This window comes from Barbus barbus, assembly GCF_936440315.1.
Source record: "Barbus barbus genome assembly, chromosome: 40".
Taxonomy (NCBI): Eukaryota; Metazoa; Chordata; class Actinopteri; order Cypriniformes; family Cyprinidae; genus Barbus; species Barbus barbus.
The window spans coordinates 10,676,952-10,696,710 of record NC_136718.1 but is presented as its reverse complement, the minus strand read 5'-3'; the positions used below and the strand labels follow the sequence as shown (position 1 = coordinate 10,696,710).

Here is a 19,759-nt window from a genome sequence, read left to right as displayed (position 1 = left end):
TTTCTGCAAATAAAATAAATTAACTTAAAAGTTTGTATATTAACATTGTATCAGTTAATGAAATACGGGTTTTCACTGTAAATTTAAACCGTTCTGTAAATCCTAAAATGCGCATTTTTCACGGTAAAATTCTGGCAACCCCAGCTGCCGGTATTTTACCGTAAATTTAACAGATTGAGAGCATGTTATGTAATACTTTACAATGAGCTGGAGGCTGGGGGACTCATCTATCTTTTCTTTTTTGTACTTACAAAATAGCATTTAAAAGTAGTTATTTGCTTTTTAAAACATATAGGCTAATTGTATTTTTCACTCTCTGGGCATAACAAAGGAGACGGGTCACATTTGTCATCAGCAGGATTTGTGTTAAATTAGGACCCTCTCCCCGTTCTCTCTCTGCGGTCATGTGACCCGACAGCATCGCTCCTCTCCGCCTGCAAACAGCTGTGAGCGAGACAGTGTGCAGCAGGGCTCTTCAGAAACATACAGTACACGAGCGGGACAAAATGGGAGTGGAGATCGAGACCATAACCCCCGGAGATGGTAAAATCACCCTAATGCAGCGTCTATCTTGTAGAGTAGCGTATTATTTGTTAAACTGCGTGCGTTTAACAGCGTTGCATTATTGCTCCCTGTTTCTCCTCGCGCTGCTTTTACAGGGAGGACTTTCCCCAAAAAAGGACAGACATGTGTGGTGCATTATGTTGGTGAGTTGAATTTCAGATGTTCTTTTGGTGGGTGTACTGATGTTGTATTTTTGTGAACGAATATAAATTTTTGTATGTGGAAATTTATAATGACTTAATTTAGAGAAAAAAGGTTAATGCATATTTTCAAACAATCCGTGCTGAAATGACACATATCTGAAGAGTGGATAAAGATACAGTACAATATACAGAGGAAGACATATAAAGCCGTTATGCATTATTAGTTGTGCATTGTTTGCACGCACTGGCAGTTGTCTGCAGACATAATCCTTATTTGACAGCTGTGACTGAACAGATTTTACAGACACTCGTGTGATTCAGTCTGGATAGAGGCTGGCGGCGTCGGATAGATGGATTATCACTGTCTGGATGTTGTGATCGGCTTTTAATCGTTCAAACTAACCAAGAAATCCTATTCTGCCAAGTGGATTATTTGATGATTAAATAGGCAACTTAATCGAATTTCGGATTTTTTCATACACAGTTCAATCATTATTACAGTTGACAAACTGCCTGCCATCTTGCATACGCTGCTTGTACTTTATGATAGCAGCATTGATATGATATTCAACATTGTGCCAAAAAAGCCCACATTTCTGTCATTTTGAACTTCTGTCATTTTGAACATTCTCATGACCCTTACTCGATTTTCTTTTTCTTTTTGTTGCATTTTCTCTGCATCTTTCTTGTTTCTGTTCTCTCTCTCTCTCCCCCCTAAAATTATTTACTTTTTACAAAACCTTTTCTATGATTTCTCTATGATTTTTTAATTTACTAAAGCAAATAAACCTGAAATAAAACCTAAAAAAAACACCACAAATGTATGAAAAGGTATGTAGAGCAGAGAGAAAATAAATAATGAAGAAATTGGACTCAGGAAGGCAAAACACTCCACACTAATTTCCACCTTGTGCTTCAGGGCTTCCATCTCATTATTTCTTTATTACATGGGAAGAAGAGTGGGAGCTATTCTAGATATTCTGCCTGTAAACTTGATTTATACTCATATTGAGTTATAGCAACAGGTCAGAAAGAACCATTGATGTTAAAGCGATTTACTGTGTACAGTATATGCATACCTAATAAATTGATCAGATTCCTCCTTTGTGTTGATAATTGGATCAGTGACTCTCTTCTGCTTGTGTTTATGTGCATACACTGCCCTCCAAAAGTTTGGAAACACCCCAACCTTCCTAAACCTTCCAACAAGACAATGACCCCAAGCACACTTCCAAGCGGTGCAAATCCTATTTGGAGAGGAAACAGTCAGCTGGCATCATGTCTGTCATGGAATGGCCTCCCCAATCACCTGACCTCAACCCAATTGAGCTACTATGGGAGGAACTGGACCGTGATGACCGTAAGAAGTGTCCAACCAGTGTGAATCATCTTTGGGCAATCCTTCAGGAGGCTTGGAGTAATATATAGTATCAAGTCAATGTTTGAGTAAACTGACAGCTCGGATGCCTAGATTATGCAGATCTGTAATAGCTGCTAATGGTGGATATTACATTTTTTTCTATGTATAAACTGTTAATGTAATAAAATATGTTTTCGTTGTTCGTGTTGTCCCTTATCAGTGCAAAATTATCACTAATTAAAAAGGATTCATGCCAATATTGTCCAAAACCCCACTTTTCTGGGGCGTTTCCAAACTTTTGGAGAGCAGTGTATGTTACTGTATTTTTGCCATGTTCGTGAAAGAGGAACATGTCTCATATCGTGATAATTTACTGCTATTAGAGAGACAGAAAATCTCCCTGATAGAGCAGAACAATAATAAAGTAGCCCATTTATCTGATGCTCTAACCTCATTTCCTGTTTTTCTGGCCTCATTCTTTTCCTCTGAAATCTTCAGGCTCTCTGACAGATGGACGGAAGTTCGACTCTTCCCGTGACCGTGACAAGCCATTTAAGTTCAAGATTGGTAAACAGGAAGTGATCCGTGGCTGGGAGGAAGGTATTGCGCAGGTATGTGATGGTGTTTTGTCCACTCAAAAAATCATATTCAATTGAAATAAAAAAATAACATAATTCATGCTGATATTTGTGTGACTTTTAGATGAGTGTGGGCCAACGTGCAAAGCTGACCTGTTCACCTGATTTTGCCTACGGTAATAAAGGCCATCCTGGGATTATTCCCCCAAATGCGACCCTCATCTTCGATGTGGAGCTTCTCAGTTTGGAGTGATTTAATGCATTAACAATGCCTTTTGTTCATTTTTGATTATATTATAAATATTGCAAGTGTCAACAGGTTTAGAAACTTGATTAAATCAGTTTTCTCTTTTATGTCAGGCCATATTTTTAGTCATTCTTCTCAGAACCAGCTTTATTCAGCATTCCACCCCACCGTTTTGGGCACATTATGTAAAGATCTGGGCTTTATTTTATCAGAGTTCTCCAACATTTTATCTTTTGCCTTGGTCACATTACATCAGAAATAATTCTTTAGCTCCTTTCATTTTAATCCAACATTCTTCCTGTCTAATTGATACGATATCACCAAATCACCAAAAACCTTGCAATGTCCTTAATCCTGAACTTGAATGCTTGAAGGAACCCTTTAGACTTCTCTTCTCTTGTGACTTTTTCTTACACTGTGATTGTTGTTGGCTTGAGACCAAGTACAAACTTGTTAAAGAATCGGTGACTTTATCCCTGAATAGTAACCCCAAAAAAAGAAAACATAAATGTATCTTAAAGATGTTATGTTTGGAATATAAACATTGGCATATTTATTGCATTGTTATGCTTTAGATTTAATAAATACATAAATTACATTCAATACTTTTTAACATAATGTATGTAATTTTCAGTCAGTATTGAATTGTCAGGTTTGAACAGGTTCGCTGGTTTTAATTAGTACAAAGAAGCAAAATCTTGAACAATCCTTGTGCCTCCTTGTGTGTTCGACACCTGCCAGAATACCACTGGTTTTGCATATTTACAAAGTGACCGTATCAACTGAAAAAGTGCCATCATATTACCTGAAATCAAACTTTATGGTAGGCTGATTAATACAAATAATAAAGTATGAAGAGATAACACTGCTATTTCTGTCAGTTTGGTGAGCAACATTTTTATGTATAGTTTTTGTTTATTTTTTTGCTGTATTTTATTAACATGCAGCTATTTGGAAATGTTTTAAATATGTTTACTTTGTTCTGTGTTTGATTAGGTTAAGTAGGTGGCACATTTGGGTCTGTAGCAATGGATGCATGCCATTCTTAGTGCTTAAGGATTTTGTGATCATGTTTCACTGTTAATTGTCTCATCAAATCTTAAAACCAACCATTAACTTGCTAAATATTATCTATAATTGATGGGCACTCTCTGTTCTCATGGAGATGTTTAATTGATGAACAAAGATGTCTGAAAAACAAAATAAGGGTTTGTGGCTTCCTAGCACATTGTGACACACTACTTGCCATTCATGCATACATTTTGATGCTAAATAATTTGCAGCTATTCATGGATGTTAATGTAGGTTGCACTGCCTAGACAATTGATGTGAATATATTGGATGCAGATACAGTGACAGTACTCTTTTGTATTGACATGGAAGTCATTTTTAATTTAATGGAAATCTGTAGACGCTTAAATACTTGAGTGGATGCTGGCGATTTCTGTGATTACAAGTCAAGCATCAAATATATGGCTTTAATATTACTGTAATGCACTGTATATTTATGTATTGTCTTAAAGACAATAAAATAATGCAAATGTGCTATGAAGTGCTTTTACATGTTTTGGAAAATGTTGCTTTTTTGTGTCATTTCAGATTAGTTTTATGTCCACTAATAATCCTATATGTTCTTTTATTGATACTTCTAATATACAGTAATAAACTGAAAAGCGAGATACATTTAACTTCAAATTTTGTGGAAGCAGATTTAAAATGAGATCCAACTGTAGGGCAGCAATTAATTTACAGCCGATGTATGGTTCAGCATTTACTCATTATGCAACCTCTTATAGCTATAACACATAAATCAGAATCAAACCAAAACATACAAATGATTGTAGTCAATTAATGTAGTTTGATATATTGGTAGAACTGATAACTTAATATTCCAGCACTGCCATCAAGAAAAAATAACTGAACCCAGATCAGTCCAGTGATTTTACAGTATTAACAATAACTGGATTCTGGAGTTACTGTTACCATGGTAGATTTTGTCAGTCAGAGTGACTGTGCTGAAGTTAAAGAGTAATAAATGTATAAATAGAGGTCTCAGCCCAGCCTCCAGCAGTAATGAGGTAGCAGGAAGTGAGTGAACTGAGCTACTAAACCAAAGAAATATACACGCACGTACTATCTCTCAATCACCTCCCCTCTGTTCACTTCACGCCACCAACCTGAAGAGGAAAAGGGTCCCGTTTACTGTGCTCGGCTTGTTTACATTCCTTCCCATCACATTTACACCATTTCTTCAGAAGTCAGTCGATAGAACGTGGAAAGGTAAGACGCGACACTCTTTAATCTAAATGTTGTTATTTTAAGTGATTTTATTCAGTCAGGTATGTGGCTAACCGAAGCTAAACTTAAACAGGCTGCTGCTAACACACTTACGAAGAACAAAGACGTGCTGGTGTTCACTTCGCCGAGTTCGTCATTCATATATATTTATTGTGTTTATTTTTTTTAAGGATATTTTGTGTCGTATCACCTGGTCATTATTTTTAGGAGAAAGAAATATAACTTTATTTGTGTAACTTAGCATGATTGTGCGCTTGCTAACGGAGTTGCCGTGACTAGCTTGAGAGCTAAACACAACAAATACAGTCTGTTACGGCCAGACTGCTTTTATATTGCGTTAATTTGGCTTAGTTAAAGGGGACAGTGGATAAAACCCCAGTTTAGTTTTAAAACAGATGACAGGATCTTTCTTTGCCTTACAGGGTTTGAGCAGAAAATGAAATGTTCATATAGACATGCATTGTTCGGCAGTGAATCACATGACGACGTCGATGTTATATTTAGATATTCGCCAAGTAACATTCAGACAGCTTTCTTTATGCGTTTTCGTATTTGACGTATTAAATGGTATTAATCCCAAAATGTGTCACTGATATGAAACCTAACTGTTAGTCCTGTTTGTTTCTTGAGAAACAAGTCTTACTTTCGATTCTTCCTGTATTTTCAGTCAATACATAAAGGAAGGAACTGAATTATTGATGACTGAATAGTGGAAAATAAACGAACAAATAAAGGCATTTGTTTGAGCGATGCTGAATAAAGGCTATGACCTAGTTTTTCCTTTGGTTTTTTTGGTTGAAGGGACTTTCCCATATGATGACATCAGTCAGCTGGCATAATCTACATTGTTTCATGGTTGACGTTTATGTCACGAGGAGATTGAGAAAGGGCTTATAGTCATAATAAAATGTTTAAACCATTTATTTCATGACAGCGGCATTATATTTTCCCAAAAGCTATGGATGGGATATTTCCACATGGATCCTTTGCCTGACTCAGTCAATAGAGTTACAGACTGTTGCCATGGGAGAGTCGTTTATTATGCTCCGCACTCATTCAGTCTGCCTGAAAATGAGCTTTGCCCATTTCTCACCCTCACCCACTCAACCGGACAGTTATCTGCTGGCTTTGTCCCTAACTTGAGTTTGCACTGCAATTGCACTGAAAATCGACCATATTTAGTCAAAGATGTCATCTAAACCAGATTTAGGCAGTATGAAATCATTCTGTTGCTTCTGCTTTATCCTGCATTAGTTTCGTGTGATGTATTCAGATTTAGAGGTTTAGACCAAGATAGATAAGGTTCTTATAGTTTACAATTTAGTTTTTATTCCTTAATTTGTTTTCAGATTAGTTTATGTATCTAAAACTAAAATGATTTGTGTTCACTTTATTATGTATTATTTAATTTTAGAGTCATGGAAATGTAGTGTGGTTTGTTTCTTCATTATTTTATATTTTTTTTATTCATGTTTTTGTTCAAGTTGGCATGAAATGAAAATTCAGCCTATATGCTAATTTCTAAATGTTTGTTATTGATCTTATTGTGAATCATCAATGCATATATCATAACTTATGCCGGACTCCTCCAATTAATTCGTCCACATAAAATCTGACTGCAAGCAGATCTGTCTCTATCCAATCAAAAACCCAGCCCTACAGCTTGTTCTATTTCGATAATTTGTTTCGCTGGGATGTACGTCATAATATGGGAAAGAAACATCTGTAACTGATTCATTGCGACTTTAATGAAAACAAAGACTATAGAATACCCTTAAAGAGACTTTGATGAAAATAACACTGATAACAGGTGTACAGCCTCAGTGATGAGATTCCCAGTCGTTCTGTATTCCTGCTTTATTTATGACACACTTTGTGCCCAGTCGATTTACTTAATTTCATGCGAGTAGCTGAACTAGATGCAATAGAGGCACACATGTCTGTGAGAAGATTACTCGCTGTCTCTATTAGTCCACTATTTGGAGACATCTCTACTTTATTGGAGTGCTCTTGTCTTGACAGGAAATAATGGCCCTTTAGTGTCACAGAGACATTTTTATGCGATGAGCAAACTGTTTGTGTGAAAGGAGCCTGTCAGATATATTTAGTGCTTGTTTTTGACATTGCGGTTGAAACGTCAGCAGATGTTTCATTGCATGTTTGCTTTCATATATCAGTGTTTGTGTGTGACGTCAAAAGGCAGTAGGCTATGTGTTGGTTTGCATGAGCTGTTCTGTGTGCACTGGTGTGGGAGTTTATTCAGGAGTATGTGGGCGAGAGTTTTCTTTCTTTTCCTATGTTATGGTCATGTCTGTCTGTGAGTGTTTCACAGATTTGTGCGATATGTGAACGTGTAGGAGCATGTAGTGCTTTAGCTTGAGTCTTAAATCTGATGTTATGGAATAAGCAGCCCCAGAGTCTCTTTAATCTGGTTGTAAACCTGTATGTTGCTCTCTGTGTTCCAATCAGGCTGATTCTGTGAAGTGAAGTGACATACTGCCAAGTATGGTGACCCATACTCGGAATTCGTGCTCTGCATTTAACCCATCCATCGTGCACACACACAGCAGTGAACACACACACACCGTGAACACACACCCGGAGCAGTGGGCAGCCATTTATGCTGCGGCGCCCGGGGAGCAGTTGGGGGTTCGGTGCCTTGCTCAAGGGCACCTCAGTCGTGGTATTGAGGGTGGAGAGAGCGCTGGACATTCACTCCCCCCACCTACAATCCCTGCCGGCCCGAGACTCGAACCCGCAACCTTTGGGTTACGAGTCAGACTCTCTAACCATTAGGCCACGACTTCCCCACAGAATATTCTCACCAAATAGTTCCCGTTTCTCATTTCAGTTTAGTTCCTATCCAGTGATCTACTTACTATCTCTATTAGTATGTGGGATGTCTGTTCAGGGAAGTGAGGCAATGTGCCATTTCTCTCATCTGCCAAAGTTCAACCATGTCTTCCTACATTTGTTTTCCTGCAACTTGATGTTTCTTGCTAGAAATTATTTTTTTGAAGACTTATGTCTAACCATATCTCCTGTAGGGCAGTGTATATGTTTACTTTTGTATTTGTGATGCCGTCATGTTTCGTTACACTCATGTTTAAGGTTTCATGATGCGTTTGTTTAGATGCTCCAGGCTTTTCTTGTTGAGCAGGGTTTCTGTCATTTCCTTAATCTGGTGTTGACGTTTACAGTGATCTACAGGCAGTGGTTTATTGGCTAAAATGCACAATACGTCATGTGATCACAGTCATATGATTGACTAATGCCAGCATCAAATCAATCACATGCTTGTATTATATCTCTTGTTAGCCTTTCCTCTAGTAAACTATACTTCTCATATTTTCCATTTCTTGTCTTCCTTTCAGTCTTTAAGCACTTTAATTTCTTTGTACTACTTTGGCTTACTCTGTCCGTCTCTCCCTTTCCCTTCCCCTTTCCAATAATGGATGTGTTCCCAGGAAAGCACTTAACTTCTCATTGCTCTTCCACTGTAAGATGAAGAGCACAGTCAGGCTGTGTTTAATGTTTTATTTTGTTTGGAATGGAAATAGTTAGAGCTTTGGCTGTGTAGTAATGATTTCTGGTGGGGTGTTATTAGCTAAATGTGGAGTTGGTGCTCATGTCCTGCCCTGAACACTTTGTTAATCGTGAACTTTAGTCTCCATTATCTGCTTTTCATTGTATAATATCAATTGGGTTTGTTAACATTACATGTAAGGCAATGTTGTAAATGTCCTGAGTGTTCAGCTTATGATGAATATCTCTGAAATGTGTAATATGTATCTGTGGTAGTGATGTATCGTTGGATGTTTGTTGTTGTGATTCTAATGTATACTCAGTTGCTACTGCCCTCAACTCAAAATCGCATGGATTGAAGTATGTCTACATATCTTTGGTGATAATAGCTTGAGTCTGCCTACACTGGAAATGTTAGAACTGCACACCAGAATGTTCACTAGTATCTTTAGAATGCACGTCATCTTCAGAATGTTCAGTGCTATACTTTAGCAATGCTAAAATGGGTCAATAACTTTGTATCTAACTTTATTTTTGATGGAAATATATTGATATGATATAATTTACATATTTAATATAATACAAATGCAATTATATAATATAAATAAATATACAATAAATAATGTTAATTGCTTTACAGCAATGCTAGAATGGATAAGTTACTGTGTAACTTTATTGCTGACTGAAAGCTGTTAATATGAAGCTGCTGTTGTTGTTAAATATAAAATGTAATGTAAATATAATGATAATAATAATGCTTGACTTATGCAGTGCTAGAATGGATGAATATTTATGCATCTTTATAGCTGACTGAAACTTATTTATATAATTTATCAAATATAATACACATTTATCCAGTGCAAATAACATTTCTTTTAACATCCACATTTTATCAGTTAATGTATTTCTTGGGAATCAAACCTAGGTCGTAGCCATCAATTCAGAATTGAGGGGGATAAAAATGTTAAATGTAATGTTTTTTTTTCTGACTTTTGTCAAGTTTACTTTTATTTTTCTTATCTATTACTTTTAATTAGCTAAGAAATCAAATAGGCCTACAATGGTGGATCATATCAATAATTAGTATGATAGTTGTCCTATATTTTCCTTATGACAATTTTATGATTGGTTTGCAACCCCAGCGTTCCCTGCATATTCTATACCCATGATCGCTGGTGTTGCTAGAAACATGCTCTACTGATGAGCTATGGAGAGGAAAATTTTAACCAACACAGCTATTATTGCCTGGAGAGATGTGAAACATCCATTACAAAGTGTTACAGAGTTTTATATGTGCCCCTTCCTCTGTTGTGAAGTGATATGCCTCTATCTGAAATCAGGAGCAGCCAGAGTTATTGTAGGAGTTATTATAATCTCTGGTGTTTTATCGATGTGTTTTTGTTACATCAACGAGGATGACTGTGCAGAAGACACAGATGGACTCACAGGCGGGTCGTTTCTCAAAGCGAAAGCAATGCAACCACAGAGCTAAGGTCTGGAGAGCTGTGACACATCCGTGTGTGTTTGTTTGTGTGTGTGTGTGTGATGGGGGTGTTTGAGAGGGAATCAAATTCATGAAAGTGTCGGTCATGATAGAGCAGCCTGATAAATTCGCCATGTTTTTGTTCCTGGGTTGTTTTCTGTGTGCTCCTAATACACTCCCTCATCTGTCCCATCTAATTAGTATAGGTTTCAATTCTCATGTGAGTCATGTGGTTGCTAGTCAGTTGAAAAACAAAGGCAATATAGCTCTATATGATCTTGCTCAAAGTATTAATTCCTGTATTTCAACACGTTTAGCTGCACGCTGCCTTGTTTTCTCCATTTTCATGCTGCGACTGTTGTGTTTTTTTTCAGGATGTCATTGTATCCATCCCTAGAGGACCTTAAAGTGGACAAGGTCATCAGGGTAAGCAGTGTTTTACTTGTATATTGTTATCTATTAGGGCTGCAAAATAATATTTAAACGAATTGCAATTATTTTGCTAAAAAAAATTATAATCATGACTATTAATCTTAATCTTTTTCATTTGGGAAATTTCTTTTTACATTTATTGTGCTTTCACATAAGCACAAATTTAGAAAATGTCAACTCGTAAGCATGATTTATTATACGTTATCTAGTTTCAAGTTTAATTATATTTTTAATAGTTTGCATTTATTCAGCAACCACAATCACAAATAAACATAGTCAAGAGATTCATGTTTGGATGTATAACAAATATTGCAGATGATTATGCTTAAATATTCAAGAGAAGCAGAAATCATGATCACAATTAAAATGTGAATATTCGTGCGTTCATAGTATTTATTACTATTTTGATTCCCCTTTATATTTTCTTTTTTAGTAAATTTTTATTGATTTTGTCTTTTTGTAATTTTTTGTTTGTTTTTGTTTAAAAAAAAATCTAGGCCTAAATGGTTTTCAATTTTATTTCAGTTTTAAATGTTTAAGTTGGTTACGCTTTCGTGCTTGCAACATTTCTCATCTAATATTATTTCATTTCAATTAGCTAGTGTTTTTTAGCAGTATGAGTTTTATTTTTGGATAACACTGAAGATAAGGTGGTGTTTTTAAAGAACTGTTATTAAAGTAAAGTGGATGTTCACATGTGGTTTGCTCCTCTAGGCACAATCCCAGTTTGTCAATGCCACCTCCAGCACCCCAGCCATCACTCAGGGGGTTTACCAGCCACAGCCTGCCACACAGGGGATGCCAAGCTCAAGTGAGTCCCGGTCTCTGCCTGTCTGTCTTCCTTCGCCGTCTGTCTTGCTTCTATCTAACTTATCACGGCATTCTCTCTTTCATTTCTGAAGTGCCGAGTGAGAGCTGTTTTTATAGAGATGAAAGGCTTGCCAATGTTTTGTGCAATTGTCAAACAGGAAATTAAGACATGCCTTAGGGAGTCTGGGAGCAGTTCAACAACCTTCCCTACTTCCTTTTTTCAATCTCGGTGTAAAACCAGCGCTCAAGTTGAGGCCCTCTTATCCAGGCAGCACTGTCTTCCACCTTTGTGCTCTTATTGTGTCCCTGTGTGCGGCCTCTCAAGATACTGCCAAGATATTACATGACTAGATTGTTAAAAAATTAGTTACTATGTCTCCCGTCTCCAGCTCCAACTGCAACTCGTGAGACACATTCACATCAAATGTTGACTGAGCGGTAGAGTCACACTGAGTAGAGTAGAGTAGCGGTAGAGTAGACACTGCACTTATTCACAATCACAAAAGTACATTATTTGCGTGTGCTTTAGTTTAAAGCCTTGCCGGGCGGTAACAGCATCGATAAGTACCGGTATCGATAAGCAGTATCGGTATCGATAAAATGTAAACGATATCCATCCCTCATTATCAATGTTGAAAACGGTTTAATATTTAAAAAAAAAAAAAATTAATATTTAATACTTTTGAGGAAACTGATAAATTTTTAGGATCCTTTAAAGGCGTCATGAACTGCCTTTGGTTTTTACTTTGTACTGTTCTCTGAGGTCCACTTATAATGTTATCAATATTTTTACATCAAAAAACTTCTTAATTTAGTAGTAATAAGCTATTTTCTGTCCTTTTTTTAACCACCCTCAACAGAATGCTCCGTTTGAACATGCGTGGTGGATTGTAGACACGGAAGTAAATGCCCACTGCTGTGATTGGCTAGAAGCGTACATTCATTCCTCATGGATGGACACTGCTGTGATTTTTAAGTTTAAGCGTATAAAAAACTCAATACATATCAAATGATCTGTAAGAAGAGACAAAGCAATAGTGACCACGTAATAAAAACAATTATTCACACTTGTGTTTTGTGACTTTACTGTCGGATCCAATATAGTCGGCACAGCAGTGTCTTTTAGTTTCAATCTTTTTGAAAATCCCACGTCTCGTTTGTAAATGAATCCACGGTAAAATGAAGGGAACAAAGGACCAAGTTCTTACTGATGTGGTCTGGATCTTCATTAAAAATGAAGTTAATCTACTCTTTCCTAACGTTGGGATCAGAAGGAAAGCAACGCAACGACCGTTTTCTTTTTCCACAACTTGGCACTGAACAGCTTCTTGTTGTCTTCAGAGCATCTTTATTGTTTTTTTGTAAACACTAAATGCGTGAATTGGTGGGCGGGGCTTAACAGACAGTGATCTTCTGCGGAGGCGGTGCTTATCCACACTCTTACATCATAGAGTAGAACATTCCAAAAGCTATCTTTTTGGCAGACTGCCTTCAATATAAGCTGTTTTTAGACTAACAACAAGTTTTGAGTTCTGAATCTTACATGTTTTTATAGTACAATGACCTCTTATGTCACAAGATCAAGGGAATTTTAATTTCTCAGTTCATGACCCCTTTAATAAATGGAAAGTTCAAAAGAACAGCATTTATTTAAAATATAAATCTTTTGTGACATTAAACATGTTTTTACTGCCACTTTTGATCCTTGCTGAATTGAAGTAAAAAAAAAATTAAAAATTAAAACAATTATCATTTTACACATGTGTGTATTTAAAGTGTAGCTGTATAAATGCATGTCTGGGTTTTTCCCACCATCATCGGGTCCAGTGTAGAAATTTAGAGACGGACTGTTGTGCTAGTTTGTCTGTGTAGGAACATGTTTCATAGGCGGACATTTTCTTTTCTGAAAGCAGGAAGAAAAGAGGGGAGGACTGTAGTCATGACTCAACTCAGGAAATAATTACTGGATGGAAACATTCATTGCCGGGATCTGAAACCAGCCACTGGCTGAGTGTCGATACTTGAACTCTCTGTTCTTCCCAGTTCTCAGTTTTTCTATGTTGTGCTTTTTTCACTTGATTCTGTCATAAAACAAACTCAAACAAACTACATTACTATGCTACTTTTTTGTCTGTGTCATATGGAGAATCAAAACTTCAATATGAAACGCTTTCTCTTTCTCTCCCTCTAGCTCTGTATCCCAATCTGGAGGAGCTGGGAGACTATATGGGCCTCAGTCTGAACAGCGATGAGGTCCAGAGAAACCTTGCGCTGGTCCCGGTGGCTGACAATGTAAGTGATTGTCACTAAACACACCTGTTTATTTTTAGAGTTCAGTTCCCTCCAAGTATCGGCACTCATAAAGAAATATTTAATATATGCAAACAATGACATTTCAAAGTCTCAAATGTTTCCCTAGCAGTGCTGTTACTCTTTCCTGGTTTAGTTTGCTCTACAGCCTGTTTTTCCATCTCTGTCACCGTTGCCTTGTACAGTATTTTCTCTGTTAAAGCAGCCAAGAGTAATTGTGTAAGCTTTGAAAAAGAGGAGGAGGAGGAGGAGGTGGTGGTTGTGCATGTGCGTTAGCATCTGTGCTTTTGGGAGTGTGTTTTTTTTTTTTTTTTTTTTTGTGGTATTTTTCTCTGAATAGTTCAAACTGGCCACAGGGTGTCTTATTCTTTTCAGCATCATTCCTGGAAGCAGAGCTCGGAATGACTCATGGACCATAAGGCCTGTGTTAGAGTAATGCTAATGTAGGCTGCTTTCAGAGAGCATCTTAAAAAGATAGTCAGTGTTCATAGTACTGAACATTAGACCAGCATCTCCCTTTTTGCATCTTTCACCTCATAGCCCCATTAATAAGGCCCGAATACCTCTTAATCAACAAAAAAACACAAATGTATTAATCTTTTCACTAATACTGGATGTCATTTAGCATTATCATTGGTATTGTTAGTTACTTTATTTATACTGTGGGTGAAAAACTGACTTGCCTTTATAGCTCATTCTCTTATCAATATCTTGTTTTGTTCCATTAAAAGAAACGTACACAAAACACCAGATTTAATCATAGTTATTATTTTATTACAGTAATTTATTCACATTAGACATTTGGGATCAGTTACAGTGAATATATATATAATACACACACACCATTTTGGCTACCATTCAAACGTTTGGGGTCTGTAGGATTTTTAAATGTTTTTGAAGTCTTTTATGCTCATCAAGACTGTATTTATTTATAAAAAAAAAATATATACTTGTTACATTATAAATGTATTTACTGTCACTTTAATGAATCAATTTAATGTGTCCTTGCTGAAAAGTATTCATTTAAACAAAAACAACAAGAACCTTTTTGACCCTAAACTTTTGAACAGTTTTGTAAATATACTGTTAATGTTCAACTAATTTGAATTTTACACCCCTCTTATCTTTTCCTGTCACCGCTTCTATTGTCCTATCTTAATAAAGGCATAAATGCAAATAAATAGATTTATTCAAATATGTAGAAATTAACATGAACCTATATTAACATTTCTAGTTCATATATTAAGTAACATTAAAAATGAAACTTTATTGTAGTATTTAGGTGTTTCTTATTTATCTACTACTGACAACATATTTGTAGGTCATGAATTCTTAATAAGCTTTACAGCTTTGACAAGGTAAAATCTAAATCTTTTTGAGTACCCACTGGTTGGAAAGTACCGCATTAGACCATTTGCATGGGTCACAGTTAACTTTTCATGTTGTATAATATGTGAACAATGCACTCACACGTATGATGATGAATACAAATTTTCTCTTGCTTGGCAGCAAGTGGCAGTGCCAAGTTCAGTGGGTGGCATGGTGCGGCCCGTGACCGGTGCAGACATGGGTATCAGGAGGGCAGAGATTCGCCCAGGTCTTCGGGAGGTCATCATCTGCAAAGACCAGGAAGGAAAAGTCGGACTCCGACTCAGAGATATTGATAATGTGAGTAAAGCTCTTTGCATTAAACACTTCCTCAGAGTCATGATTGGTGTCATTGTTTTGAGTGTGTAAGTGGTATGTAGGTTAACTGGTAATATGTTTTAGGGCAGCACACCCTCATTCTGAGCAGATGTGTCATTCTTATCATCACCAGCAGGTAATGTTTGGTTGAGGTGTTATTATTTTTCATGTGTGTTATTTCCTCTTTCTTTAGGGAGTGTTTGTCCAGCTGGTGCAGGCGAACTCTCCTGCGGCTTTGGGTGGGCTGCGCTTTGGAGATCAGGTTCTGCAGATCAATGGGCAGAACGTTGCTGGCTGGAGCACAGATAAGGCCCACAAAGCTCTGAAGGCAGCAGCTGAACAGCGCATCGAGCTCATTGTCCGTGACAGGTCAGCCATTTCTATTTATACAGTATAAAAATACACTACCGTTCAAAGGTTTGGGGATGGTGGGAATTTATTTTTTTCGTGTCATGCTTTCCAAGTCTCATAGAATACAGTAATATTGTGTTCAGTGTCACACGATCCTTCAGAAATCATTCTAATATGATGATTTGCTGCTCAAAAACATTTCTTATTGTCAGTGTTGAAAACAGTTGTGCTGCTTAATATTTTTGTTGAAGCCATGACAGATTTTGTAGGATACTTTAATGAATGGGAATTTGAGAAAAATTAGAAACGAGTAACAGTGTCACTTTTACCGTCACTTTTGATGAATTAATACATCCTTGCTGATAATAATAATAATAATAATAATAAAACAATAAATAATGATAATAATACAAATATTAATAATAATAATAAGCCCACATTAACAAAATGTATGCAACAATGTAATGACAAATGTATAACAATATTTGTGTAGGTCTTTGCTGCCTCCTGGTGGTTATTTGTTATAGTTGTATTATTTGTTGAGTTCAGTGTGAAACGGAAACTTCCTGCTTTAGTCTCAAATGTTTCCCTAGTTAAGCTGTATTAACAACATCTGTGGCAGTTACCACATAAAATAATAAACTAAATTCAGTTACAGTAAGTCCCTTACAAGCAGTAGGCTAAACATTTTAAATGTCATTTTAATAATATAGCCACAGAACGTTAAATGTTGGCATGAGACATGAATACCCTACTGTCATTAAAGTTATAGGCTATGCAATATCTTGATCGCACAAAAATGGGGGTCAAGTCAAAATAGTTTTCTGTGGTAATCATAAATATAATTTCACAGATGATGCCAAAAAGGCTCATATATCATATTTCTGTATTTTGTGTTCCAGACCATTCCAGCGCACAATCACAATGCATAAGGACAGCTCTGGCCATGTGGGCTTCATCTTCAAATCCGGACGCATCACATCTCTAGTGAAGGATGGTTCTGCTGCCCGCAACGGTCTGCTCACCGATCACTACATCTGTGAGATCAACGGCCAGAACGTCATTGGACTCAAGGTGAGAGGGGTCACGGAAGTGTTTTCAGTGTATGCCTTTAAATCTGCTGTCAAAGCCACAAGCCAATAAATAACATTCTGAAATTTGTGGAGTAAATTGTTTTGTTTTCTGTCTACAGGACACTCAGATTAAGGACATCCTGACCACATCTCCCACTGCCATGACCATCACCATCATGCCTAAGTTTATCTACGAGCACATGATTAAGAAGTGAGATCCAGCTCTCTTTTTATACTCATAAGTGATCAAACACAAGTACATTTTTTTTATTTTTTTGCCATTAATGCATTAACTCTGTAAAGCCGAAATAATAATAATAATAATAGTCAAACAGTTACAGTTTCTTGAACACTAAAGATAAAATCCCCCCCAAAAATTGCATCCTTTTTTTGAGTATCCTATTTGATACAGGCTTTTCATATTTCAGTATAATATAGGAGAATATGGAGGAAATGCCATAAAACACCTTCTCAAAATGAGCAAAAATATGACATTTGGTGCAGATGCTGATATTTCTATGGGCAAAATGAAAGAAAAAATTCTGAAATTCACTCTATATTTCCCAATAATGTCTTGGCAAAATGATATTTAAATGCATAGTTTTATAATCAAAGCTTTGTATTTATTACGGGGGAAAACATAATGCAGTTTAATACAATGGCAACTAAACAATTCTCAAAAGCCTGATGCATCAAATGTAATACATTTTAACTTTTTACTGCAGTATAAATATATCAGTCAAATTAAAGTAGAATGTGCATATTTTATTAGCATTGATTATTATATTATCTTGTAGCCAACCTGTTTACAAAGCATTAAAAATCATAAATATTGTACAACTCCAAATTCAGTGTAAATAAACGATTTCTTAAAATGTATTAAGATTGTAGTTTGACATGAACAAAACAGACATCAATAATTGAATGTGTATTAAAATGAATTTTCATCATGACAGCCCTAATCTGTATATTCCAGGATGTCAAGTGGCCTGCTGAAGTCATCCATGGATCACTCTGTGCCTGAGGTCTGAACACAGGAGACCATGCACACCCCCTTCCACAATGCCTACAATCGCTAGCCTTCCCATCGGAGCCTTCCGCCACATGGGTAGTCTATCACTGATTGGATAAACCTCCTCAATCACATTCATTTATAACATGTAAAAACTGCCTATTTTCTTTTTACTTGTTGGCTGTTATCGTTTTGCCTTCTAGTTCTTGATTCTGTCCTACAGGTCATTGTTGCCATTCTTTAATTGTTGTCATATTACATGTTATAGAATAATAATCCATTGTCATTATTGAGTATTATTATCTGATTGTTTTATTTTGGCTGGGGGGGCAAGGTTAAAAACTGAACCTGAGCTTCCGTTTTGAAGAGCATTAGCTTTGACACTCCACTTTTCAATTCTTCCCACTATGCACAAACACTTTCTTTTTTTTTTTAATTGAACATCTATATGCCAAGACAGCTGTACTCTGCCAGAAGGAATCCTGGGCCAGAATTTGTAATGCAACAACTCATTTCTTATTGATTTTGAACTTGTTTTTAGGTTTTTAATCTTTGATAATTTTCTCTGTCATTATCCTGTAAATGTTAGTGTTTCTAAAAATTTATATACGAATGTAACCTCAAGACTGAAATTATTACAAAAATAAATAATCATCCTGGTGAGAACAATGGATATAAATCTAAATGTTCCATTTCCAAAAAAAGTTTTTGAGATGCTCCACACATTTCCTTGTTTTCAAATGATTAGAAACAAGATTTGGAAACAAAGGATGAAAAAACTTCAAAAGTAGTGAGAAGGCTTTGTTCACCATGCTGTTTAATATAGATCCTTTTACAGAGCGATAAGGGTCAAGAGCGATGTGTTGCAGTGATGTGTGTACACACTAATATTACCATTAAAATATTATTCTACACAAAAATATTGAGACACTATGAAACATTACCAGACGGACAAGACTGGTTCCACTTAGGGTGCTGATACTGTTGGACAATACAGAGACAAAACTGATGTAAACGCGTCATTAGAAAAAAAAAAAAACTATAACAAAAGTTCCTTTGTGAGATCTAATCTTCTAGGCACAGTCGTATAATCCTTCTTAACAGACACTAAACTACTGATGTGTCAGTTTGCCACCAATTTTACATTTCAATGTTCACTCTGAAAGAAAAAAAAAGCATGGCTTACAACTTTTGTCTTGTTGGAGGCAATTTCCATTTAACCAAACAAATTACAGAAAATGTGGTATTAATGTCTTCAAACCATATTTGAATGTGATACACATTATTGTGTAAAGAAACAAATTATTCATTGCAAGCTTACCCTAAAAAGTGTTACTGGAGAGTAACGATTCAACAAGATATGCATGTTACAAGACAATTTGTGGTTACAAAAGTACATTCTGAACAAAAATTGTGCCAGTTGACATTGACATCAAACTTGGACATGTTTTTCTTAATGCTATAACAACTGTCCGTATGGAGAAAAACCTCTCACTTGGCTAAAATGTTCAGACACAATGTAGGGAGAGCCTGTTAACTTCAGAAAATAATTAACAAAGACTTTATTCGGTAGATCCTAATGGAGGATTGGAAGCTTTAAAAGAGAATAATCTGTAATTATTAATTACCATCCAAATGCAGAAAGAAAAATGAACTGATATTCATATACAAATTAATTCTCACTTTAAATTGCAAAGACTCATACAAGGAGGAAAAAACTGTGATTCTGACAATACATGATAAAATAGATATATTACTCAAATTTACCAGCATACAATGGGCCAACATATTCATCTCTGCTTGTAATATGGCTTCAAAAAATTCAAGAAAATCTTCTCAAGGCCTTGTGTGTCATTTCAACAGGTATACAAAGCTTTATATCAGCGT

At 36.2% G+C, this 19,759-nt stretch overlaps 2 protein-coding genes across 3 annotated transcripts; both read left to right on the top strand.

Moving 5' to 3' along the window:
• Positions 1-390: 390 nt before the first annotated feature.
• On the top strand, positions 391-4,470 carry LOC306859932 (peptidyl-prolyl cis-trans isomerase FKBP1A-like). 2 transcript variants are annotated; one of them, XM_079401351.1, is made up of 4 exons: positions 391-543; positions 660-707; positions 2,566-2,678; positions 2,770-4,470. In XM_079401351.1, exons 1-4 carry the CDS (start codon positions 507-509, stop codon positions 2,896-2,898), a joined length of 327 nt encoding a protein of 108 aa, XP_079257477.1. In that variant the 5' UTR covers positions 391-506; the 3' UTR covers positions 2,899-4,470. The 2 variants fall into 2 exon arrangements, with proteins under 2 accessions (XP_079257477.1, XP_079257478.1); XM_079401352.1 differs by having other exon boundaries at positions 453-543; positions 660-2,067; positions 2,770-4,463.
• Positions 4,471-4,870: 400 nt separating this feature from the next.
• Positions 4,871-19,505, top strand: LOC306859977 (syntenin-1-like). The gene is made up of 9 exons (XM_079401446.1): positions 4,871-5,172; positions 10,573-10,624; positions 11,345-11,441; positions 13,632-13,732; positions 15,260-15,418; positions 15,630-15,805; positions 16,690-16,861; positions 16,980-17,071; positions 17,837-19,505. The coding sequence occupies exons 2-9, from the start codon at positions 10,574-10,576 to the stop codon at positions 17,889-17,891; spliced, it is 903 nt and encodes a 300-aa protein (XP_079257572.1). The 5' UTR covers positions 4,871-5,172; position 10,573; the 3' UTR covers positions 17,892-19,505.
• Positions 19,506-19,759: the final 254 nt, after the last annotated feature.

Excerpts from the sequence above, each read along its gene's own strand:
- LOC306859932 (XM_079401351.1), top strand. The coding sequence starts at position 507 with ATGGGAGTGGAGATCGAGACCATAACCCCCGGAGATG. Across the intron at positions 544-659 it reads GACCATAACCCCCGGAGATG|GGAGGACTTTCCCCAAAAAA; the intron begins GTAAAATCACCC and ends CTGCTTTTACAG. Across the intron at positions 708-2,565 it reads ATGTGTGGTGCATTATGTTG|GCTCTCTGACAGATGGACGG; the intron begins GTGAGTTGAATT and ends TGAAATCTTCAG.
- LOC306859977 (XM_079401446.1), top strand. The coding sequence starts at position 10,574 with ATGTCATTGTATCCATCCCTAGAGGACCTTAAAGTGGACAAGGTCATC. Across the intron at positions 15,419-15,629 it reads GACTCAGAGATATTGATAAT|GGAGTGTTTGTCCAGCTGGT; the intron begins GTGAGTAAAGCT and ends CTCTTTCTTTAG. Across the intron at positions 16,862-16,979 it reads AGAACGTCATTGGACTCAAG|GACACTCAGATTAAGGACAT; the intron begins GTGAGAGGGGTC and ends TTCTGTCTACAG.